Genomic DNA, 26,427 nt, shown 5'->3' on the forward strand with positions numbered 1-26,427 from the left:
TTTTGTTTTAGCTCTCAGTTGAGTATTGTCTTGTTTCTGGTAAACTTGGCTGATGTGTTCAATCTATGAAGTAGCTGTAGTTTTTATAACTCATTGGGTTTTATAAATTATCATAGCACTTTGGTTATAATAGCCCTTAAGCATTTAATATAAAAGAGGGCAATCATATAAAAAATGGGATGACAGGGTTGATTTGGGCAACAAAATCTAGGGCAGATACTTCTGTAAGCGCTGGGGGGAAAAGATTACTTAGAGGAGGGGCATTGTCCAAAGGACTGAGGCTGCCAGACTGACACTCTTCAAAAACAAAGGGCCACATTCTGACCTCTTTTCTGAATATTTCAATGAAGGAGATGAAGAGAATTCTTTCTTCAGACCGATGTAAGGGATAGACAGAATCCTGTACCTTGTGCTCCATGAGTTTGTATGTTTACAGGGGAGTAGGGGGATAGATGGGAAAGTTCTAATATTCTAAGGGGGTACCAGGGAGGATGTAACTAGGTTGTTCTCAGGGGTAGTGGATGACAGAACTAGGAGCAATGATCTCAAGTTGCAGTGGGGGAGGTCTTGGTTGAATATTAGGAAAATCTTTTTCACTAGGAGGGTGGTGAAGCACTGGAATGGGTTACCTAGGGAGGTGGTAGAATCTCCGTTCTTAGAGGTTTTTAAGGTACAGCTTGACACAGCCCTGGCTGGGATGGTTTAGTTGGGGTTGGTCCTGCTTTGAGCAGGGGGTTGGACTAGATGACCTCCTGAGGTCCCTCCAGCCCTAATCTTCTATGATTCTACGTGCTATCATTTAAAAAAATATCTTAGCCTTTATAGCTTGAATAAAACATCCCAAAAGTGAATCCAGTGTAAACTGGTCCAGTGCTATCTTCTGAACTCTGCAAACAATGTCAGTGCCTCTGTTGCCTTACGTTCCAGCAGTCTTGGTGGTTTTTGCTGCTGTTGTTGGTGTAGGAGGTATTGGTTAGTGTCACTACTATTACTAAGAACCCTGTGGGTAGTAGTGAAACTGACACACTTTCATTCTGCTGTGTTTGTAAAGGTATGAACAGCAGCTGTTCCATTAGGCATTTAGGTACTGTAGAAATAAGTATTATAGAAATGTCTGAGTACATTTTTCTTGGCTGGGATGAAAGTGGAACTTCCAAAAGTGGAGGCTGGGAATTGTTACAGTAATTGAGATTCTCCCAACACTCAGGCTGAGGAAAGATCTTTCCTATCCTGGATCCCGAGGGCATGAGGGAATAGATTTTAGACAGATACAAAGAAGCCCTGTAGCAACCCTGTGGAATCACAAACCTGCCTTCTTCCATGCAGCTGGGTTTCTCATTAAGGGGTTGCCTCTTATCTTGCTGTCTCCTTCATCTTTATTTGCTCCTGGCTGGCAGGCTTTGTCATCTGGCTTTTGGGTGAAAAAATTACTATCTTAAATGGCTTTAATGTTTTGTGGATTATCTGCACTAGTGACATGGATTAATCGTATACTTGACTGTAGGTTATTCTGCAGTAATGACATAGTAACTCAACTTGAAACAATGGTAATTGCATAGTAACTTATGTTAGCATATGTTGTCTTCTGGTAAAGAGCCAAGTGCAATTTACCCTCTGTAAATAGACCCTAGTAAACTGAATATACTAGCTCTCTTGAAGAGTGTGTACAAATGTGAGGCAACCTTCTATACAAGTGAGTTATCTTGGCAGGCAACAGTCTTATCTTGTTTAACAGTCTCATAAGAATCAAATACTTATAGTGCTGGAATGTTAAGTAGTTACAAATTAAGGTCCGAAAACCCAAGAGTCCTAACTATAATCCTTTAGCGCACATCTACTGTAACTTCATTCTGTCATGAAATAGCTTCATGGGAACTGCTTAGCAATTGGCAACTGTCTATTACTTGGAGAGTCTGAGAGCCCTAGGGATGATAGTAGTTGGCAAACCAAATATGAACTTGCTGCATTGATGCCATGGCAAAAATAACCAGTATGTATATTTTGTTATGCCTACATAAAGGGGTCACCAGTGGAACAGATGATGTAGTTGTGTAGCCTTATATACATCTCACATGACATTCTGTAATGTGTGAAATTCTGAACTTCACAGTTCAAAAAGGTAGAAGAATTACAAAGCAGGGCAATAAAAGTGAATTGGAGGCTAAGACATGAAGCGAGTCTGAGGGAGCTAAGCTTCAGTAGAATAGAGAATCCAACATATTCATGTTAAATAATTTCCTTTCAGATATCTATCTTGAAGTCACTTATTTATTTAGAGAATTATTTAATAATTTGTGGGGGTGATGGGAGAAGGACTGATATCTTGAAGGAAAAATTTAGGCTAGATATTAGGAAAGTGTTCTTTAATGGGAGTGTTTGGGCTGTAGAAAGATGGTGTTTGAGGCACTATTGCTCAGATATAGTCAAGAACTGTTTGTTGGTCTTCTGTAGGAATACTGCAGAGAACTGAGCACTGTAGGAGGTCAGACTAGATTCAAGTAGAGCTGGGAAAGAGCATGAACTATGGTACTGTACCAACATTTTGCAGAATAGTTCTAAATATCATCACTTCTGTAAGATGTGCTTTAGAGTAGACAAACTTTTCAGCAACCAGTAGTGCCATTATTGTTGAACTTCTGATCAGGGTTTCCATTACAGCCAAAAAGTTAAGATGAAAAAGTGAGGAAATTGATAGCTAAGGCTGCCATGCTGTTGTTAATGTTATTGAGCATAAATATTACACAGCTCTCAACCGGAGTGTATGACATACAGATGTAAGTATACAGATTCAGCTGTATTATTTGAGCACAAAATAGAAAATGAACAGCAATTTTTAATCTGGATTTCCTAGCTTTTAAAATCTAATTTCTTGTTGCTTTCATGTATCTAATTCTGTCAGTCTGACCCTTTATTGGCCTCTTCCCCTCCTCACAAGGCTAATGTGTTCAGACAAACATTAGTGATTACTACAGTATAAGAAAATCAAGAATGCATGTGTGTCTTCTAGTGATGGGTTCAAGCAAACTAGTTTGAATCAAACCTCCTATAGTTTGTGGGGATTTGTATATAGGACAGTGGTACTACTCCCATGCTGAATATTAAATGTTTGCATTACAGAATTTGCAATATAGGAAGGCCTCCGAGTATGCTCGTTCAGTACTTAGACACTGTGAAAGATGCTTTAGAAATGCTGAAGATAAAGTGCATAAAGTATCCAAGCTTCATGCATAAGTACTTGTATCTGAAGTTGTATGTTATGTCTTCTTTGCGTTAACAAAGGGTGTATCTATTATGGTTGGTACATTTTAATTTTTAAAAAGTGAACAATCTTCTAATGAATTCAAATGTGAATTGAAAGCTGTCTTTTTTTTTCTTTTTTTTCTAAGTGCCAAGCTATAAACAGAATGCATGTGTTGGCTCAAGCTATCAACGTATTAAAAAAAACAAAAAAACCCAAAACCAACCTTCTAAAGGAGAACTAAAAGGCTTCTATGTTTCTGATGTAGCTATTGATGATGATATTGCTATCTAGAATAAGGGGGGTGTGTGATAGAGGTCTATAAAATCATGACTGGAGTGGAGAAAGTAAATAAAGTGTTATTTACTCCTTCTCATAACACACAAACTAGGGGACACCAATGAAATTAATAGGCAGCAGGTTTAAAATGAACAAAAGGAAGTATTTCTTTACACAATTCACAGTCAACCTGTGGAACTCCTTGCCAGAGGATGTTGTGAAGGTCAAGACTATAACGATGTTCAAAAAAGAACTTGATAAGTTCATGGAGGATAGGTCCATCAATGGCTATTAGCCAGATGGGCAGGGATTGCTGTTTGCTGGAGGCTGGGAATGGCCAACTTTCTGTTCATTCCTGAAGCACGTGGCATTGGCTGCTGTCAGAAGACAGGATCCTGGGCTAGATGGATCATTGGTCTAACCCAGTATGACCTTTCTTACGTTCTTACATGTAGCCTGTAAACAAAGTTGGAGGCTGCATTCCATATGCAGCTAACAGTAATACAGAAAGCAGAACTCTGAAATCAGGCCTTCGCAGGTAATTTAATATTAGTTTTTCCTTTACTTATCGTCTGCTTTAAAAATAAATATTTCTGTATAGAAATCCAAATATACTCTGTTAAATTTTTATTCTTAATCACCACAATTTACCTTAAGATTTTATTTAAAACAATTCTGTATAGATAACTTAAATGATGTCCCCATGCTGATGTAGACATTTCCTTGGGAGCTCAGAACAAATAATCCCTGTGTGGCTCTGGCATGTCAATTACAATATAATAATGCAAATATTAAGGTGGACAGCAAAGTTTTTGTAAATTTTCTATGAATATCTGAATTCTAAAATCTGACTTCATTAGGTATTTTGGCCTCTTCCTCTTTTTAGACTTTTATAACTTGTCCAACAGATTGACAAAGTTATTACCCTACAGTTTGGGGCTTTCCCACTCATGCTGAGATGTCCCATTATGGACTGAACCCATGTCATAACACCATTAATCAGAGATGAAGCAGGAAATCTACTTTTGGGGAGGAAAGTTCAATTTTATACATTACTGGGCAGTTTTGTGGTTTCCGGTACTCTTATTTCCTACATATAGGAATACATTAAATATATTTACATTGATGGAACTACTTGGCTTTGACCAAAACTAGATTTAACTTTCTTATAAAATGGATGCCATCTCACAACTTCTAAGGAAAGTAAGACAGGTTAAGTCCCATGAACATGTTTAATTTACACTGTAGCCTAAAAAATTAGTCTTACAACTAAATTTTCTTATTGCTAGGAGTGAGGGGGTTGTTGTCTTATACTCAAGCTGATTTGACTATAGTCTCGGCAGAGTTTTCTACAGATTCACTTACATTGTCCTGGGAAAACCCATAATATTAATGAGATATAAATGCTTATAGGCCAGCTACTTCCAAACCCATAGGCTGGAAGTTGAAGCTGGACAAATTCAGATTAGAAATTAGATGCAAGGTTTTTTTTTTTGTTTGTTTGTTTTTTTAAACTGTGAGGGTAATTAACCATTGGAACAATTTACCAACAGTTGTGGTGGATTTTCCATCATTGGCGACTTTTAAATTATGATTAATCTTTTTCTAAAAATCTGCTCTAGGAACTTTTGGGGGGAAGGTTCCTGGCCTTTGTTATATAGGAGGTCAGATAGACTATCACAGTGGTCCCTTCTGGCCTTGAAATCTATGAATCTAGGATTCTGCACATCAGTACAAAAACCTTAGTATCATACCTTACATTTGTCGTTTACCCTGCAGCCATATTGCCTTTAGCTTGTGCAATATGATAGCATCACAGCTCAGCATATTTAAACTACTTGCTAAATTTTGCTGGTGGCTGTGCTGGTGTGCTGCTTTGGTCATTCTATTTTGGAAACATCAAGTAACGGTGAAGTTATGCTAAAGCCTATAATGAACACTGGAAACAACATGCTTGGTTATTCATTATATTTTAGCTTTTAAAAAATCAGTAGGCTTATGGCTTGACTTGTCCGAGTTGCTAACCAGAGTTACCATTGAAGTTAATAGGGAACTATGAAAATTAGACCTTTTAATCTTTAAATAGCTGCAGATGACTCGTGCTATCAGTAAAAACATCTCTGCTTTTGAAGCAAAGAGCAACAAATTTGAGTATCATGCAGTGAAAGAAATATTAATTTCCTTGTAAAAATGTTGTCAATTTTAAAGTATCTAGAGGATAGGGAACTGGGCTGGGAGCCAGGAGACGTGGGTTATGATTCCAGCTTGGCCACTAACTGGCTCCATACCTTTAAGTAGTCACTTCATCTGGCTGTGGCTTGGTTCCCCTCCATCCATTGTCCATCTATTTTGGTTGTATAAACCCTTCAGAGTGAAGTCTGTTTCACGCTATGTCATTGTATTGAGCCTAACTCCATCTCAGCTGGAGCCTCTGGGTGCAACTATAATATAAATAATAAGAAAAACTAGTGTGCTAACCATGACTCTGGGTTTGTGTGTCAGGCTTCTTAGAATTAGAGCTTTCATGGAGAAGACCAAAGAAATCATTGGCTCACCTATAGCCCATGATACTGTACTTGTGTTTAAAGGACTTATAATTTTTTTTAAATGATGTTCAATAGAAATAAAAAATGAAAAGTAACAAACTCTGAGGTTACTTTTTGGTTCTGGCTATAAAAGATAGAGGTTTGAAAAAGGGGAAACATCCAAAAATGATGCAAGGGTAGTATGGAGGGCTGTCTTTGCTGAAAAAGCAAAGGGATCCAAAAGCTACTTCAAGCAATGGGTCTTCTAAAAAACAAAATTAGTTGTAAGTGTCTTTACTCCAACCTTTTAGATATGTCTTCCCCTATCATCTTTCACTTTGTTTTTTAGTCTGTTTTCTTTAGCTAACCTTGTTCTAAAATAAACACAGCATGATGGGCTGAAACACCTACTTGTATTTTTTTTTAGACTGTATTTATTGCACTTTGGAAACATATTTGATGTTTTATACTATTACTCTTTCCCTTTCATAGTATGCATTTGGATGAAGAACATAGCAGAACAGGTGTCTTCTGTGCGGAGTGCATGGAAGTTAAGAACTTTATTTAATGGTACATTCCTAGACTACTTCTTTTACTAACACAATGTCTAGACATGATCATTTAACACGAAATTCTTAACTACTTCCCAACTGTTATGGGACTTGCTGCAGGGTACCTTTGAATGTTGGAAGACAGTCTGCAGTTCATGCTACAATGAAATGTCTGCAGTTCTGATTCTTTGCACAGCTAATTGGCCCAGAAACATGGGCTGCTGTCGTAGTGAATTTCTGGACATGCTGTAAACTGGCTTCTAGAAATATAGGACCACATTTCAAAGGTGGGGGTTTTGTCCCGATTCCACACTTCCATTCCCTATCTAGCTCAACTTTAAACTGACTTTTTCTTACTTAAATTGAGGATTCCCTTGAGAGAGAGAGTTTCACCTCAATGGATTCTTAACAGTTCTTAGGCTTCAAACTTCCAACTCGCATGCCGATTGAGCGATGTGTTCATCAGCTCTTCCATCACTTGATCATACTGTAATTTTGCCCACAAGCAGCAGCAGCCAAAATTGTACTCACTCACTTCCGTGCGGAGCTGGCTGCAAAGACAAACTAGGGAGGTTTATGTGATCCTAATCACTTTTCTAGGCCACATGTGGAGAGAGAGTGTGTGAGTGAGTGAATCCTCCACCCCCAAAAAAAGTGTTTCTGTTTGCAGAAGTTTGTACAAACTTTTTCCAGTTTTGATTTATCTGGGTTCACATCCCCTGGGGTTGGACTCAAAGCATCTGACACTGGAACTTTGCTTTATTTTGTTTGGTTTGAATCTGTGCAAAACCAGAACTTCAGTGGTTTTCCCCATATTCATAACCTTGCTCAGGTTCACTGAAAGGTTCTTGAGCCTCAGTGTACCTGACTAGAGCTCCTCGTTTACAACAAAACCTGGAAAACCTTTCCTGTTTTCAGTATTCCTTGTGAAATATTTCACACAGATCTACTTCTGCAGTGGACGGGACTAAGGCTAATTCCACACAACAAACTTTTGCAGGCATAGCTATGTCAGGTAGGGATGTGAAGACGTGAGCCCTGACCAACATAGCTGAGCTGGCAAAAGTCACTATTGTAGATGCAGTTATACTGCCAGTTTAGTTTATTTCGCTTGGTGGGAGGGGAGAGGAGCACGGGGACTGCAATAAGCTATGCTGACAAAAGTGCGCTTTTGCAAGTGCAAGGTTTTTCCACAATGGGAGTGTTTTGCAGGTATAGCGATACTGGCAAAGCCTTCCAAGTGGAAACATGGGCCAAGTCCATTTCTGTCCATCTCTATCTGTTTGTATATAAAGCCTGCTGAAGAGGACAAAAGAGTATGATCATACTAATATTGTTTTCCTCTTTTTATAGCTCACCCTGTGTGCAAAGATAACTGTTTCCTTCTCAGTTGCAGAAGCTCTTGCATCTGGAGGGAAAGTGTCTAGAACACTTGTTCTGCCTCTGCAGCCTTTCCATATTAAAAACAATGCCTTTCTTGCAGAAATCAGAAGAGTGCCAAAGCACCGAAATGGGGAAATATAGAAAGGCAGAGGGAGATGCCAAAAAGCCATAAAACCAGCAGACGGAGAGAGAAACTAAGGGAAGATATGGTGCTGGTCTTGATGGCTGTCTGCATAATCTTTTTTCCACACAGTGCTAAACAACTACAAAGTTAAAGGCCATCTTCTGAATTGCCTTGGTGCAAAACTTTTGTTGACAGCAGTGAAGGTGATGCTATGGACTGACTGGCCATAACTTTGTAGCCTGGACCTAATTAAAGTGTACTTTGGCCCTCCCCCCAAAAACTTGATGTCTTTTATCTTGCAGAAGAAACTAATCAGTCATCCCTTCATGCAAGATTGAAATAGTGGGGTGGAGCAAAAGCATGTTACAATACATATTCCAAGTCTGATCTTCTGGAGGACCTTTAAATATATGCTTGAATAGCTAGGACTTCCCTAATTGCTAGGTCAAATTAATTCTTTATTCTGAATCCTACAAATTAGTCTTGCGAGTGTGGTAAGTCTAACCTTCCAAGTTTAGCAAACCACTGGTGAAAATTGCTGTTAAAAAATAACAGCTTTGAGAAATAGTTCAGAAATCAACTGAATTATCCCTTGCTGTTTGTAGTTATTTAGTGGTTGATACAGGCATTAAGGTACTTACTGCAGTCTGAACACAGCAATGAGCAACACAACTGAATCAAAAATAACTAGAGAAAGGTTGGAGCTGACTGTTTTAACAGATGTTAAAATTGCTGGCATCTGGCACTATGTATCCACAGGTCAGCCAAGGTGGAAACTACTTCACGCTATCCTGGAAAATGTTTGTTTGGCTTTCACTAGCTAGGCCTGAACTACATCAGTCTTTGGTCTTTCCAGAACTAAATTCAATGCTTGCATTTTGTACTGTAGTTAACTGGAGACACAGATTTGATGGCCCAAACTCAGAATACTTTCAGATAAGTATTGAACTGTGTAACTCTTCCCTGAAAAAGCAGTCTCTTTCTTCCATGAAATTCCTTTAAGCATAGTTTATCATAAATTTGGAATATATAAAAACTGTAATGGTTAAAATGTTGCCTATGTATCGTTTTTCCCCCCCAGAGGATGGATAAAAGCACTGCAGTAATGAAATGAATACTTTTCTATTTTAAAGGAGTAAAAAAACCATCTGAAAGCTTCAGAGATTTCTTTAGATGCTCCCCAATACCCAGTTCCTGTGTTGTTTGAAGCTGCTTTGCCCTGAACTGATTCTCTTTTTTGTGTACTTGGAGCAGCATGGATATGGGCACAAAAAGTAGTTCAAGGAAACATGGACTGTAAGACTTTCCTTGGCAGACTATTGATGTGGAGAGGAAAATGACCAGCAAAAATCCTTCATTTTTATGGTTATCATTTCCCATCCACTCCCGTCTTTCCATTGGAAAAGCCCTATGCATACGAGCAAGTCTCTCCAACTTACTTCTTAACAAGCAGTTATAGTCTAAACAGTGAACAAAAAAGTGGCACATCTCAATCAACTGATTTTGCTCCTAGAATGTACTGGGCCATGTGTTCTTCTTTACTACTCTTATTAGTACTGCAGAGCCAATGCAGCTCTGGAAGAGCAAGCTTAGATTCTTTTCTAGCTTGTGCATGAATACAGTTGTTGAGTAGGTTCTGCTATCAGAATTTCTGTTGCATAAGCCAGAGGGAACTGAGTCTGACTTTCAGATTTGGAGTTGAATTTGCAGGGCCAGGAGTTAAGAAAACGATCTCTCTTGGTAAACCAAAGGTATGTCTGCATGAGAGCTGAAACGTGTAAATTCCAGCTCAGGGAGACATACCTGCACAAGCTTGATCAGAACTACGCACTAAAAAAATCAAAGTGTAACCGTAGCAACGCAAATGGCGGGAAAGACTAACCACACTGAGTAAGTACCTGTGGTCTTGGATGGGATCTTACTTAGGGAATTTAGTGCCTCGTGCCATTTGCGCTGCTGCAGCTATACTTCTATTTTTGTATGTTAACTCTGTGCTAGCTCAGGTATGTCTCCTCCAGCAGGAATTCACACCTTCTAGTGTAGACATTACCTGCCTGTGTCTTATCTGAAAGTCCATGAGACACAATAAACATGGAATCATACAATACTCTTTTTGGGGGCAGTTCCTTTTCAGAGTAGAGCTATACTCAAGGTGGTATTTATTTGATTCTCCTGTGGTCTGTATGTCCCATTACTTGATACAAATTGCTGGTTGGTGCATATACTGGAGTATGCACACTAACTTGTCTTGAATGCAAGAAATGAAGCATCAACAGTCCCTTGCTAAAAGTCATAAAAGCGCAGTCTACTGTAATGATTGTAAGTTGAAACTTTCACTGAGCTAAAATAGTGTTGCTGTATCTGATAGTTTAATTATATTCTGTGTACAAATAACAATGTAGTTGTCTGATGTTAATTATCTCTGAGCTAATGCTGCCTTTATTAATATTAATATTGCTCAAATCACTTGCTAATTGAAAAGCTAAATACTTTGTAGAAATGTTACTATTACAACAGATAGTTTTCATTTGTGTAAAAAAAAAAAAAAAATTGCAAATTCATGAGGTGTTCTCATGTGTGGTAGTAGCTGGTTGTATTTTTAAAGGTGCATCTTGCAGTTATTGCAGTCTGTTTTTAAAGTGTAAAGCTTTCTGAGTGGTCCCCTTGTTTTACAGCATTCCTTGTGGAGACCTGGAAGTCTGAAGGAATCTTAAAAAAATGAAATGATCCCCTGTGGATTTGAGATGATGTAAGTAAGTATTAAACTTTTTGTGAAGTGTTTAATAGATATTTGAGAAGGTAAAACTGCTATTAGAGCAGTCCGAGCATTCCCGTTTCGGAGCAAGATAACTAGAGCTGACATCTATAAAGTTTCCAAGGTGGAAACCTTGGATGGGCAAGATGAAAAGTGAAAGAGCCTGAAGAGGTAGCAGGGGTATGGCCCTCTTTACATGTATCCTAAGAAATTCTACACATTCCAGAGCATCATAACAGGTCTGGGACATCTGTGTTACTCCCAACAGCCTCTGCTCCTCTGGAAACTAAGTTGTCGTACCATACATCCTAGATACCTGCGCACCGTGCGTCAGAGTAGGATTCTGTAGCAGTCTGGATTAATTTCCATTGGAAACTTTCTATGGATTTGGTGGGAGATGCTGAGATAGGGAGGATATCCTGCAACTAAGCCTGCAGAACTTCAGCCATGCTGTTGCCATGGAGAACGCTCCCTGGGTTAAGATGGAAGGGGATAAACCAATTGGCTCGGCTGAACTTCCATTTGAAGTGGGAATCCCTAAACTTTTAATCTCTATCATGCAATGGATGGAGATCTGTTTTGGGTTTTCCCCCTCCACACCACCTCCGATATCTTCTCTCCTGCCATTTTGTCGTATTGCTCTCCTCTGAATTTTGTATCTCCTAGTTTAAATGTAAGAAATTCTGGCCCAACTTTTCTTCTATAAGCCACATGATGTTTATTGCTCGTAACTTCATTATTCTGCAGGTGTTAACAGATTATTTTCTCACTCTTGATTCTATTATATTAGTGGTTGCAGTTAAATTTACTGAGCAATCAGGCATTGTCTACGTTAACCCTCCAGCCCACAACCAAACTCCCAAACCTGTTTGCTTTTTGCCATTCCTCTGGAATGTTCCTGTTTCTTTGATTTCAGAAATAATTGCGATGGTTGAATCTTCCTAACAGTCTCTACCTATTTAATTTTATTTCTTGTGTAATGTGGTAGTCTGCACATCTTATTCTTAGAAGCTGGCTTTCACTTACTGGTAGTGACTACTGGTTGCTGGGTTTCTTGTGTTCTAAGTTGCTTCTTTGCGGTTGGAAAAAGTAGATTCACAATGGTTCTCTGGATTCTCCACATTTTGGTTCATGAGCCAGTATCTTTCACATTATATAGAATCTCTAGATGATTCATGCTTAGCCGTAAATTATTGCTCAACAGCTGTATGAGTAATCGAAGTCCTTCAGGAGTACAGTATCCTGTGGCTTTGATTTCCTCAGATTTGGTCCCAGATTTTATTCTCTAGCACTAGTCTATAACTAGTGGTACTTGCAGCTTTTTCCTCTAGTTATCATTAACTTGTCTTGCTGTTTTTATCAAATTGCAACTCCTTCATTTTTAAATGTTTAATACTTTTTTTCTTTTACGCTGTTTTTATGGCTTCTGGTAATTACATTGCCTTCTGATACAAAGATCTTAATGTTTGGATACATGTGAACTTTACCCCTTCATATTAACATTTTAACTGAGAATCATCTCATCAAGTTTCAGTTGGGCTTGCTTGGTCATAGTAGATGATATAAATCACATCTAGATCATGCTGCTTATTTCCTATACTCCTTTTGCCCTTATGCAGATACAATCAGAAGCAATTTTCTTCCGATCCCCACTAAACTCTGAACTCTCAGCATGGCTCCTGATGCTGCAATTGGATCTCTTCTCCCTCATCTCTCCCTATAAGGAATATTATTCCCCATGTGCACAATTGTTTATCTTCTCCATCCTATTCTGTTGCATCTCCCACTTTGAAACACACGAGTGAAGCAAAAGAGACTAGCAAGCAAGTGGAGTGGATCCAACTGTGTGAGAACAGCATTCCCACACTGAAGCACATTGGAAAACAACCAAAAAGTTGTAAAACAAGATACTTGGAGACATTGACTGTGAAGCTGGATGCTTTTTTTTTATGCTGGTTTTGCTATTTTGGAGCAAGAGAACTTCAGAGTAATGGGAACATTGCCTAAAGTGTCCTATACTACAAGAGAAGTGAGGAATTACAAAAATGGTACTTTAAATCTCTTCTGATGTCTGCTTCTAGTAGGTAGGATTACATTTTGGAACAGCTACTTAGTAGAGGGAAGGGAGATGTTCCACTTCTGGACAATAGCTGATAATATCTAGGCTCTGTTGGTGTGCATATTGTGCTATTAGTAAAGCACTACTAACAGACAGCAAGTCTCATAATCAAAGACAGAGATTGGAATATAGGAAAATCCTTTCTGAAGGGGAGAGGTGCATGGGCAGATGTCTGTTTCAGATAACCTATATTGTGCAAATTAACCAAGCTTAACTTAAAACTAACTTGTGACAGCATTTTCGGAAACTACCATGAAGATAAGATCTTCTCACCTACAGCATCTGTTGATAACATTGACTGACTGAGATCTTCACGCTGTGTAATATAATCACTGTCATTAGAAAAAGTAGTACTGAGATCAAGGTTATCATATTATAAACAATGACATGACCAAACTAAAAATATCAGACATCTTTCTCTGGTGAAACCAATAGTTACTTAGGAAGCATGAGAATAAAAGTCTCATATGTAGAGAACCTGTACAGCTTGAGTATGTAAATCACAATCTTGCAATGTGAACTTTCTTCTCTTGTCTCTAGATATATTGGATCAGATCAGTAACCCATGTAGTGATCCTTCCAGTATCTTGCTTCTGGCTTGGGCTGGTACCAGGAGCTTAAAATCCTGTACTAATAGGCAGTTATGAGATATTCTTCCCACAGAGAGAGTTTTCCTAACCCGCAACAGCTAGAGGTTGTCTTAAAACCCTAGGCATGACCCTTTATAGCCTGCCAAAAGCCTACTTTTCAAAAAATGCTGTAACTCTGGATTTTCATTTTATTTAGTTTCTCTTGTATGCGTTACTTAAAAACAAAAACTTAATCTGTGGTAACTACATTATTCAGTTACCTAAGTGCTACGTACTACTTTTGGAATATGATGGAGCTATCAGCTATCGATGCACGTGTAAACTGGGATTCAGACTCAGATCAATTTAAGTAAATCCGGGAGAGTTGGTATCCTGGAATTACTATCTAATCAGCAGTTTGCATTCAATACAGTAGTGTTCTATTCAGAATTGATTGCTTCAGTAGAGTGAAATTACTGTGGTGCAAACTCTTGGGGGATGTGGCAAAATGGACCTGCAGGCGAATGGGAGCAATGGAATTGTATATTTAATTATCAAAGAGCTGTAAAGCAGTAATGTCAAGTAGCTTGTGGCTTTTTAAACAAGCAACCCTTTACAGTAATTGGGAAAATTAAAAACAATTAAGTGACCCTTAAAAATATGAACTAATATAGAAAGCTCTGTTAAATCAGAGCTGGTCTTGACAAATATTAGATGGACACTTGCATAGAAAATTGTATGTCAAACAATGCAAATTACCTAAAAGATGTAAATGGTTTGGAATGTTGGAAACCACAAGATGCCTGCTCCTTGTCATGTCCAGTATCTAATAAGTCTCTTCCATCTCTAGATTCTAGGAAACTGAATGGGACAATGAGGAAAAACAATTTTTTTTTTTGAAGCGGGAAAAACTGAGCTGTAACAGCTGAGTTGCAGTACCTTGTGTGACTTGTGAAACTAATGGCCTTACTTGCCCCCATCAAAACAAATGGTCAAAAGCAAGATAAATGTAAATGAATTTATTGCATGTGTGATGAGAGAAAATACATTGGTTAAATTGCTGTTGCTTATTGGAGGACTCAAAATGGCCTCCTCTGTTGAATTCGTTTTCTGGAGTTTTTTGTATTCATTCCCTATTAAAGACTCTTCTAGAGGAAGAGGGTCTAAGAGAATGTCTACACTGCATTTGAGCTGGCGGGGGTGGGTGTGATTGATTGCAGCACATATAGCCATACCCAAGCGAGCTTTGATCTAGTTAGTGCGGGTACCAATAACAGTGAAGCTTTGGCAGCACAGGCTTCAGCATAGGCTGTACAAACCTGCCTGATGTGCTGGGTACGTATTTGGGCAGCTAGCAATCGCTGAAGTCTGTGCGTCACTGCTATTGGTACCTGTGCTAGCTAGACTAAAGCTAGCTCAAGTATAACTAACCTGCTGCAGTCACACCTCTGATTGCAGTGTAAACATACCCTTAGTTTCTGAAGCACTCATTTGTCCTTGGTACCACTGCTGGTAGTGGTAACTGACAGCTGCCTTACAATTACAGATCTAAGTCCTGAAGCACTTGCAACCTGAACAGGTAAGGGGCAGAAAGGAATAACACATCCTTCGTAACTTGCCTTTTTTGTACTTTACTTTAGTTACTTACTCTTTCTTTTCTCATCTCTCACTGGTTCCAAGTTGTGGAAATAACAGAACAGAAGCTGTAATGAAAAAGCACTAAAAGTCCAGTTTTTCATTGGAGTCAGTTGCTTAATTGACAGAGGCAAGATACAAGCCAGTAATTCTAACTGGCGGACTGAAGAAGGAGAAATAAGATGCACAATTCTGTGCTTCTGCGTTACTCTGATTTTTCTTAAATACTTAAGTCCTAAAACTGCTGCACATTGGCATGATAGTTGTCAAGGGATTTCTTTCAGTTTTAATACAAATCTTTTTGCGTTGGTAAAATGTGCTCTTTAAAAAAGTTGTAATTTTAATAATTTGATTAGAATGAAATTACTACAAAGGAAACGGTGTTTAAATTTATAAACTGAAATTGGGAGTATTAACTCGTGTGTGTGTTTCTCTCTTTCATTGGAAAATTTCCCGCCCCTCCCCCCACTCCTTTCCTTTTAGGGGACTGTGATAGCTACTTGAAACCATGGATAGCCCCTCTATTAAATACCTATGATAATCTTCCATCAAAGATTAACCACCTTCCCCCTCTGTAAACATTCAGCATACATACCTGAAAACAAAAAATTAGATTTCAAATGTTGGTCAGAAACTGACCAAAGCCAACAAAAAGACAAAGTTAATACTAATGATTCAAGCAGAACATAGTGTCCTTGTCTTCTATTGCTTTGTTTCGGTCTTGTATTCTATATATTAAGTGTGTCATGGTTTTTAAAATTATTTCCTCTAAAATATTTTTGGGTTGGAGTAGTCTGTCTTGATGAATTCTTCACATGAATCAACCTCTTTGTAACCTATGTTACAGTAAGAATTTTAGGAATTTCCTTTATTAGGACCTGTTGGTATACTGCAGCCGCTGAGTGAGCTGCATTGATTTTTTAGGTAAAGCAACAGACCGTAGCTGAAATTGCCTGTATTTATGGCATACACTAGCTTTCTGTATGGACATTATTCCGCTTTAGTAAGCAAAGCTTAAACTCATGAAGTTAGTCTCTTGTTTATTCTTCTGTGAATGTTACCCCACTAAAACGACTTAATATGGTCTCTGTGGGAAAACAGCGATTTGATTTTAAACTTTATTTCCAGGTTAGTCACCTCCCACTGATGGCATGTTGAAGTTCATTGAACAGCAGCTGAGAGGGCGTCAGATTGGAAGGGGACTGCTCTAAAAGCTGGGCTTGCAACAACATGGGCCAGTGTGTCACTAAGTGCAAGAATCCTTCTTCCACCCTTGGCAGCAAAAATGGAGATAGAGAATCTAGCAGCAAGTCTCATGGCAAAAGAAGTGCAGTTCACAAAGAAGAACATACGTCAGTATGTGCAAAATCATCTGGGGACATACTTGTGAATGGGACAAAGAAAACAGATACTGCTGTAGACTCTAGTCAACCTCCAACTTTCTCGGGGGATACAAAGAAAGAGCCTGTTTCTGGCACAGAGGAATCTTCACTTCAGAGGATTGGGGAATTGTTTAGGCGATACAAGGATGAACGAGAAGATGCTATACTGGAAGAAGGCATGGAACGTTTTTGCAATGACCTCTGTGTTGACCCCACTGAATTTAAAGTGCTAGTCTTGGCTTGGAAATTCCAGGCAGCTACCATGTGCAAATTTACCAGGTTAGTTCCTACAGCACTTGTAAATATTTTATATGTTCAAATATATCCTATTTTCTGTACACTGAGGAGAAGCCCTGTTAATTTTTCATGCTTATTCCTTTTTCATATAATTTGACTGAATTTAAGCAAAAAAAAGTTATGAACGATAACTCCATTCATTTTCTGCAACACATCAGTCTGCTGTGCTTGAAAGCACACTGCCTATGTTGAAAAGTGCATTAGAAATCTCAAAACTTCAGTATAATGCTGACCTATAGCAATCAGTTTTATCCTCTCCAGTACCACCTAGATAGTAATGTTAGACACTGCTGAAATCAATTTCTAGTAGAATGCAAATAAGATAAATGTAATATAAAGTTAGTAGCTAACTTCAGTGAAACCAAGTACACTTACTTGCCATTACCTTTCTGATAAAACAGCATGCTAAGTAAATTGATCTCCTATCATGTGAGGTTCCCAGAGTGCCAGTGTTATACGTGGCATTTTTGCATTCTAGGAACTCCGATGCCAAAACATTTTTCCTTGTTTTTACGTTTTTGTATAGTCTTTCATGCTGGTCTGCAGCAATGCTCTTAAATATTTGTGTCTACAGCACCACTGAAATGTAGCTTGCTCTGAGTGTGAAATGTGGCAACCAGTTGTCTTTTAGCTTTGCACATTTCACAGTATCGATGAGAAGAGAAACTTCCCTGAAAGACACTGAGGATATCTCCTACTACTTAACAAAAACCAAACCAAACAAACAAAATGCTGAGATTCTCAGTGCCCAGACAGAGCAGACAGATCCTCTCTTTCTGGGAGTCTTGTCCCCACTTCATGAGGAGTGAATATTTAGATATGTAGTAGCTTTATTTAAATGGTTAGTGGTCATAATCTCAAAAGACTTTAAGTAAAACTGTTTGCATAGCACACTAATGGGTAGGCTCACATTAGATGCTGGAGGTTGGGCTTTCTGGTACTACACCATCAATAAGGTGAGAGTCTCCATGATTATTGCACTTTGTCCTAGGAAATTCCAACACCCAATAACTTCGCTGTTTCTGTGCTGTTTCCTCATGGCTACTAGCCTTGTCAGCCAGGAAGTAAAGTAGTTGATATATCAAGTTTTGTGCAAGACCATGCACAACTATAAGGCTGGTTCCATTCAGCACCAATGTAATTGCAATCGGTTTCAGGCAGCCTGGCTTGCATTGGGTGGATTGATTCTCAAAATACAACTTCTACTTTTTTCTCTAAACAGAGAAGTCCAAGATCTCTTTGCTGTTTCTCCCCCGTCCCCGAAGAAAAATCGATAGTCTCTGATGATAGTGGCTGCTCACTATCAGGTGAAATCTAATAATAGGAACTGGATGGGTTATTGAGCAGAGGTAGAGCCTTCTACCTGTAGATTGTCAGGTTAAAAATGGCCCTCGATTGTAGTAATTACTGGCTATTTATATATGATAACTGTTCAGTAGCCTATGTAAATTGAGTTGGTGATCTCTGTTCAGTGCCTGGAGAGCAGGTGCCCTGATCATTGACCATCACTAGCAGCACCCTCATTTTGCAGTCTTGCAGAGGGACCAAAGACTGAAGGAACACTGTATTTGAAGTTGCCCCTTGAGGGTGGTGTATCCAAAGCATTGTTTAGGCACCCAGGTTAGCTTGCATTGACGTTGCTTGTACTATGCTTTGGTGGGAAAAAAGATGAGCCTTTAGGCCTGTTTATCTGGCATCTCTGCGGTGCTAAATTCACTTAAAAGTAAAGATAAGAGGAATGTGAAGCATTGCCCATTAACGCAGAGTGAAGGCCACACAGAATAATCCCTTTTTCAAATGTTAATGACACCCCAGTGGTGTATTTTAACAATGCTGCAAACTTGGATTGAAAAGTAATTACAAACTTTTTAAATTCAAATTTCATCCTCAACAGGCAGCTTAGCAGCTCTCACTGCTGACAATGTAAAACTTCAGAAGAAAGGTGAGAGTATGTTGAATTTTGCACTACTTAGCTGTATTAGTCTTATCAAAGGAGGTACATCTGTGGATCTAAATAGCTATATTCAGATAGGATTTTATAGAGTTGGTGTGTGTGAAGATACTAATGGATGGTTTTTCTTTTGCTAATAGGAAGGAGTTCTTTGAGGGCTGCAAAGCAATAAATGCAGATGGTATTGATGGCATTTGTTCTAGGTTCCCCAGCCTCTTAAATGAAGCCAAACAAGAAGATAAATTCAAGGATCTCTATCGTTTCACCTTTCAGTTTGGCCTGGACTCTGAAGAAGGACAGAGGTCTTTACATCGGGAAATAGCCATTGCCCTTTGGAAGTTAGTCTTCACCCAAAATAAACCCCCTATATTGGACCAGTGGTTAAGCTTCCTAATTGAGAACCCCTCAGGAATCAAGGGAATCTCCCGGGACACATGGAACATGTTTCTAAATTTTACTCAGGTGATTGGACCAGACCTTAGCAACTACAGTGAAGATGAGGCCTGGCCTAGTCTCTTTGATACCTTTGTGGAATGGGAAATGGAACGAAGAAAAAAAGAGGAGGAAACCAAATGTATTACATGTTCAGACACAGAGGGCTTGTGTATAGAAGAACAGACTTAACAGCATTTAAGCAGCAATGACAGAAGTAACCTGTTGCCCTTCATTAAATGTAAACTCTGGACCTTTCTGGAAATTACTGAGGCTCCAGATTTTTCTACTTTACACCTTTCTCTGCCTTGTATTTGAAAGGGCTCTAAAATGCTGTATCATGGTTTAGGCACTTTTAAATTTTGGTTTATACCTTTAACTCTTGCCCTGAAATATTTGACCCTGGCTACAAGTAAAAAATGTTTTTTGTTTTTTTTTTAAAGATTTCAGATTAGTATAAGTCTGACATTTCTTGCACAATGTAGATCTTTTTGTTAGGTTTAAATGAACATTGCTAAATTATACAGTGCCAGATTCAAGTTTTGTATACTACATCTATCAGGGCAGGTCTGTACTGTGTAGTGCTGTTTACATTGTTGAAAGTTTAGGCTGTATTCATGTTAAGGTTTTATACCAAGATGAATAGCAGTGTTAACTGCTAACTACAAATGCATTAATTCCCAGGTAATAAGGCTCTAAAAACAATGTAAGCCACTGCTTTTTGTAATATGGCTAACTCCCATTTTAAGCTAACTCTCAGAAAACATGAGTTCAGGTCATTCCTTTTTTTGAAGTGTTAAACTAAATGTTGGGTTTTGTTCATGAAAACATTTTACCTGTCAGTCAACTGAATGGTGGTTAACACTTTTGTATCTAAATCACTTAAGCATCACATGCAAAAGAGCAGTGCTACCTCAGTTTTACTGGAAGTAGACTTCCTTGATGGATTTTCCTTTCTTCTGAAATAAGTCATTTTGTATTTTTATGGTTACGTAAAAATACTTCGGAGCCAAAGGTTCTGCTTCTTATGGCTGGTAAACATTAACAGAAGCAAAAAAATTGCCTTCAAGGAAAACTGTGGTATGTAAATCTGCTTTAATTTACACTTGATTTGTATCTAAAGTATTATCAATGCACTTGTCTGGCAAGTGCATTATACCTGTGTAGGGACAATCTCTTGCATTAATGTTGACAAACCAACTTTTTAACCTATACTTAATTGCTAAACCATAGTTAAACCCCTCCAAACTTTCTGGGGCAGCAACAACATTGGCAGCCAATGAAAAAGTGAGTTCTTTAATGTGTTCTTAAGACAACACTGTAGACCATTCATTTTTAGGCTGATTTAATCATGTTTAAATAGGACTCAACTTATTGTTTTAAATTACCTGTACTGGGGTTATTTGCCTGTTGTGACCTAAAAAGGGAGTTTTATTAACAATGGTTGAAATGTTTTGGTTATTGATGCTACCTTTTAAAATTTTAGTATATCAACTTTTTTATACTTCTTGGTAAAAGGGATAATTACTGCGGCTTTCTATTAAGCTAAGTGTTTGCTCCATATATTTGATACATTTCTATTATACCTTTATTTTCAGAGTTGCAATTCAGGATCATAAAATGGCTTAAATTAAAAAAACAAAAAAAGAGAAAAACTGGTGAGCAATTAGTCCATATTGTCCAATGGCTCTTGTGCTATAGGGCTCTTTAAAAGTAAAGCAAATTTTAAATTGGTAGCATGTATCCCAAAGCCCAGGCAAAGCCCCCATGGGCTCTTACAATGGGCCCTGCATGCTAGCAATTCCAGGGGCAAGATCTGAGTTTTGAGATCCTGCATCATTAGTTTAATTCTACGAGCACTGTTAAAGCACATATCTGTTTAAAAAAGATATACTCAAACTACATCTTTTCACCAGGATGAGAGATTAACATTTGATTTTTGTGGGTGGGTGGGTGGGTGGCGGTGTGCGCGCACGCAAATGCTAAGTGCATTAGGGATGTGTCAAAATTATGGAAAACTAATGCAGCTCCTGTTTCAAGTGTAACAGGTGGTGAACTTGCAGGAGAAGCACATAATTTAGAACTTGGTTCCTGGTAATTAAATATATCCTGAAGCTTAGTGTACATTTGTTTGTATACTGGCAAAACCCTCTTAGTGTAAACAGTTATACCAGTAAATAACTGCTTTTGCTTGTGTATTCATTCTGGTTTGGTAGGCAAACTAAGAAAGAACACTCTTCTGGCAGTATAGTTGTATCTACATTAGCCCCTTTGCTAGCACAGCTATGGTTGGAGGCGGTGATGGGAGAAATCGCACCCCAAACCAACATTTCTACGCCTGTAAAACCTTCAAGTGTAGACCTGGCCTGAGCATAAATGGAGATCTTTCTTTATAACTTTTAAGGCTACACATCCATTCTGTTAATGATCTAGTATCTTGTCTTTTTTTGTTAAATCACTTCTCTTCCTCCTAAAAAGAAATCAAGATGCCCAAAGTTTGAAAGTTGACTGCTTAGTGTATACTTATTGCATGCACTAAATTGTGACCGTTGTAACTTGTGGAGTTACTTAATAGACTGTAGAGGCGCCAAAGGATTATGGTCTAGAAACTGAAGGGTGGTTTTTAAGGTCTGATCCGTATGAGGTACAGAGGAAAATTCTACAGCACACCAAGGGCTAGCCATTCGGTGCCTTAGGTGTAATTCAGGGTTGTTTGCCAAGGCAGGATGCTGGTGGTAGTTCTGTGAGAGGGGGGACTTTTCATTTCCTGTTGTAAAAAGTGCAAACCTGGGTGGCTTGGCTGCCATGCTGTTGTAACAAAAGAAAAGCCCTGTTCTATAGCTGTTTACCAGGAATCATTCCAGCCCATTGGATACCGAGCACTTACAATACTAGCCAAATGTATCTATCTTGAAAAAAAGGCATTTATTTTTATTCTATACTAAACTTCGCTTTGGGATACAAAAGAGAAACAATACAAAAAGCCAAGGTTGTGATTTTAAAATTGATACAAGCCAGGGAGGACTACAAAGCCTAATAGTCTGTGCTTTGCTTGAGTGGCACAATTCTTCACAGCCATGTGAGTGAATGACAGTATCAGAACTTATTCCGGATTGCCTGATGATCCTAAACATCAAATATAGTTTGCATTTTAATGCTGTCAATATTGGTCATGGGATTGAGATTTTGTACACATTTCTGGGAAACCTTTATTAATATTAGAGCCTCTGAGAATGTCCTTGTTTAATGGGTGAACTGTGAACTTCTGCGGAATAGGCCAAATATATTCACATTTTTCATAAATGACATACATATAAAATCTTTTAAAGTGTAGACCAAGGGGATTATAAATGGGCATGATTCTGAGGAAATTCTTGAAACCATTTGAATTTTTTTGTGTTGCTGATTTTAAAAAGTATAGCTAAAACTTGATGTAGTGAAATTGCTACATCTTGGAGTAAGTAGCTGTAGATATGCATTTCATCAATTGTAGTCATCTACTGGGAAAATGATCTGATATCCAAGCTCCGTGTCATTTTTATTGCTTTCCTTTCTACACCTAAAGAATGTGACTCATGTATAAACACTTGAGTTTTAGATGGTAGCTTAGTATTGTGGCTCACATCACCTTTAAAATTTAGCATCCCAAATGAATTGAAGCTCCACCCTGTGAATTCCTTATTCATCTGAGTACTGCCATTGAGGTCAAATAGGACTAGTCTTGCAAGTAAGGGTTTTGCAGATCATGCACATATGGTGGTAGTTATGAACGTGACTGAGAATACATTAAAAGAGACTAGAAGTTGCATTTGTGAATCTATTTGCTGCAGGTGCTATTCTAAATGAAGAATTACAGCTTTAATATTGTGCAATTCTAATACAAAAACCACAGGAAAATAAACTGAGTTATTGTTTCTAGTTTTATCGCACATGTTCTGGGAAATGGCTATAACCCAAGAGATTAGTCCTTGGTATTGACATGAGACAGTCTCAATATGAATATCCCTTTTATTTTTATATAGAAAAATAATAAAAACTTCATTTATAAACAAATATGCAATAGTGTTGAACAAGAAAACTCTGTCTAGGCTCTGGTGATTAAAATCACCTCAGCTCTGATATCATGGTTGGCAGCTGAAATTATATCCTTCTCATTCAGGACATAGCCTTGTAAATTTCCAGGTTTTGCAGTCTTGTGTTCTACACTATGATGTAAGGTACAGCCTTAGTTAATTGGGTACTGGACTCTACTCTTGGGCTGAGTTTCATGGAAAGGTGTGCATGTCTGAGGGCAGAATTTAGCCTTTCATGTTTAAAAATTAATCTCAGACACTGTACTAAAGTGTCTTTTAAAAAATTCTTCAGTTTAGTATTTCATTAAAAGACCAAACACACAAATATACTGAAGAGTAAGTGCTGTAAATTGCTGGATATGTTTAAAGTTAGGTGTCTGCTTAATTTTGTTGTAGTGAGGTGCAGACACCTGTGTGTAAGTAATAATCTTTCTCTCGCTCTCCAGACTATTGACGATATGAATCCAAAGATTCAAACTTCACTCTACAACTGCAATAAAATACATCAGACTGTAAGACAGAAGGCTGTGATTCATTCACCATGTAATACGTGGTTGTTGATGTGTTGTTCTTAGATTTACTTCGCAGTTAAGTGTCACCATTCTTTCCTTCCAGGATTTTATGTCTGGATAACTAATCTACTTCATTATATTGACATATTAGGTATTATCTGCCTCCTTAAGTTCACTGCAGTCTTCAGAGCATGCAGCTTCATTGACTCTTACAATGAATCATACATAGCCATGTATCTAAAAAACCTGGAACCATGTCAAACTGCTGGACAAGTTTAGGTCATTCAGGATGTTAGCTATTCTACAGTGTAGGAGAAACAGTGTAGTGTAATGCAGTGGTTAAAGTCACTCTTGTGGTGCTTTTCTTCCCCCCACCCCCATTTGGGCTACAATATATCAGTAACAAACAGGCCTTCCCTTGGAGATTGAAAAGCCGTTCCTTACAGAGCGGCCTATTCCATTTGTTTATTAGAATGAATTAATAACCAACCCAAATGCAATGCCGTGAGAAATGTTTGTATGTTTTATTGCGTTTGTTCATGTTAGGCTGTAACTCTAGTGTTTTAATCAGTTTTGTAGCTTCATATGTTTGGACCAATTCAGTTTCAACAGCTACATCCATTCTCTCCTGCCTCTCAAAACAGTGTCTTGTTTAACGTGTAACTTTATATTCAGTGCAAAGCTGAGAAGTTCTTAAATTGTTAGAGAGGGTGGCATGCCACTTTAACTCTTGCTTTGTTTTAATTCGTTTGGGTGTTGTCTTCACGTGCCACAACTTCTTCCCTCCCATTCAAAATGTACAGCAGAATTACTGCCTGTAAGAACCTGATGTAAATGCTACATAGCAGCTAGTGCAGTTGTAAGACCATTCTTCCAAACTCAGAACTGTTGTGGTTTTTTTCCCCCTAGTGAGGCTGTAATTCATTTGACTTCTTGTGCTATTTTGTGCAGGAGCAAATTTAAAATAAAATAAAATAAAGGGGGAATTTGTGAGGCAACAGGGGCTTAACAGGCTAGTTCTGCAAACAACTTGCCTTAAATGATCTATGGAATTTATGGCAGTTCCTCACTAGGATAGTAATCCACCTTTCTGTCTTTAGTTTTATATAAGCATAACTGTTTTTTGGAGCTTGTACAATGTTTAAGCTCCTACCTTTGCATAGTTGCACTCTTCAAATAAGCACCCTCTGGATATTTGTAGATAGTTCTATACACAGGAAGAAAAGTATTTTGTCTTTGATGTTCATGCTATAATTTTATTTTTCCTTAAATTATATTTTATGAGCTGAAGGTTACCTGCTGTGGATACATGTTTACTTGAATATTGCCATTTATGCAGAACCAGCGGTGTAACTTGTTTTGCTGTCCTTGGTTTACTAAACGGGACAAATCATGCATGACAGAAATGACAGATCTGCATGCAATTCCAGCAGAGCTCAATGCTGGCTGCTGTTACACTTATGGGAATACAGTACTAGCATTAGAGGACCTTACAGTATAGTGCTTAATATTTTAAGGCTACAGTTTACAGGGTATCTATAAACATAGTGATCTTAGAAGTGTGTTTGCTCTTTAAAGGATATCTTAACTAGCAGATGATGAATGAAAGGGGAAGCAGGAGCAGATTAAGGACCTAATCCTGCTTGTTGCTGAGCATCTTCAGTTCCTGGAGAAGTTGCTGCAGCTTGCAGGATTGAGTAAGGCTGAATATTTAGAATCCATGTTGGCTGGTGTGAGGGGCTGTGTGTGTGAAGGGACTGTGAGGGCAAAATCCAGGAGGGACTCTTGTCTGGAAGTGGACTACTGAGAGTACAATAGTTTGAGGAGAGCAAGGTTTGTTCCTGGAACACTTAACATTTGGGTGAATCTGAGCCCAGCTTGGTCTTAATTCACCTGTGACAGGAGGAATCATTTTTATATAGCTTATATACCCCCAGAAAAATAACTAAAGCTACCCTATATCTGTAGAGCTTTGGACAACTTCATGTGGCTTTCACTCAATCATGTGTGAACACAATTGGCTTAATCAATATTTGTTCTCTAGTATCTATGTAACAAGTCAGTGCACTTGATTCCCTTAAGAAGCATTCCTGCTTAAAACCAGCTGGGGGTGGGGAGAGAATAAAAACTTTGTCAGAGCAAAACACTTCTCCATAGTTACACAGCTGGGGATAGTCATAGGATTCATGTTTTGCCTTTTGGATTTACCTAAAAGATGTCCTATGCCCCATCCAACAGTCTTCTCGCTCTTGGAAAGTACTAATGTGTTGTCTGCGTCCACAGAGCCATGCTTTCTCTTTCTTCAGTAACAATATCAGAAGTGTTCTGCAAATTCAGTGCTTGAAATTAGTTGGGATGCATCCTGTTTCGTGCGGTTCCTTCTTTTTCTTTTTTTTTTTTTTTTAAAGGGAAATAGCCAAGCTGAAATTTTTTAAAACATTAGTTCCAGGAACTACACCTGCTTCTGCTTTTGAGTCCCCATGCCAATATTTGTGGTTTTACGATAACACTTTTTCTCACCAGTTGTTAATGTGTGAAAGTCCCACAAAGTGGAAACAGTGAACGTGGTCTACAAAGTGCTGCCAAAGGCACAAAGCAAACA

General features: G+C 38.4%; 1 protein-coding gene across 8 annotated transcripts in view; it reads left to right on the plus strand.

Annotated features, from left to right (window-relative positions):
- Positions 1-20,734, plus strand: part of DCUN1D3 (defective in cullin neddylation 1 domain containing 3) — a 44,477-nt gene extending 23,743 nt beyond the window's left edge. For 4 of the 8 annotated variants that reach the window (XM_067550991.1, XM_067550993.1, XM_067550994.1 and 1 more), the window contains 3 exons: positions 10,776-10,853; positions 16,307-16,839; positions 18,949-20,734. In XM_067550991.1, coding sequence (XP_067407092.1) covers positions 16,409-16,839; positions 18,949-19,432 — 915 coding nt within the window. In that variant the 5' untranslated portion in view covers positions 10,776-10,853; positions 16,307-16,408 and the 3' untranslated portion in view covers positions 19,433-20,734. The remainder of the gene's footprint in view (positions 1-10,775; positions 10,854-16,306; positions 16,840-18,948) is intronic. The other 4 variants (XM_067550989.1, XM_067550990.1, XM_067550987.1 and 1 more) reach the window with 1 other exon arrangement.
- The last annotated feature ends 5,693 nt before the right edge of the window (positions 20,735-26,427 follow it).

This window comes from Emydura macquarii, unplaced genomic scaffold (assembly GCF_026122565.2).
Source record: "Emydura macquarii macquarii isolate MOO-44397 ecotype Brisbane River unplaced genomic scaffold, CSIRO-AGI_Emac_v2 contig_1348, whole genome shotgun sequence".
Classification (NCBI taxonomy): domain Eukaryota; kingdom Metazoa; phylum Chordata; order Testudines; family Chelidae; genus Emydura; species Emydura macquarii.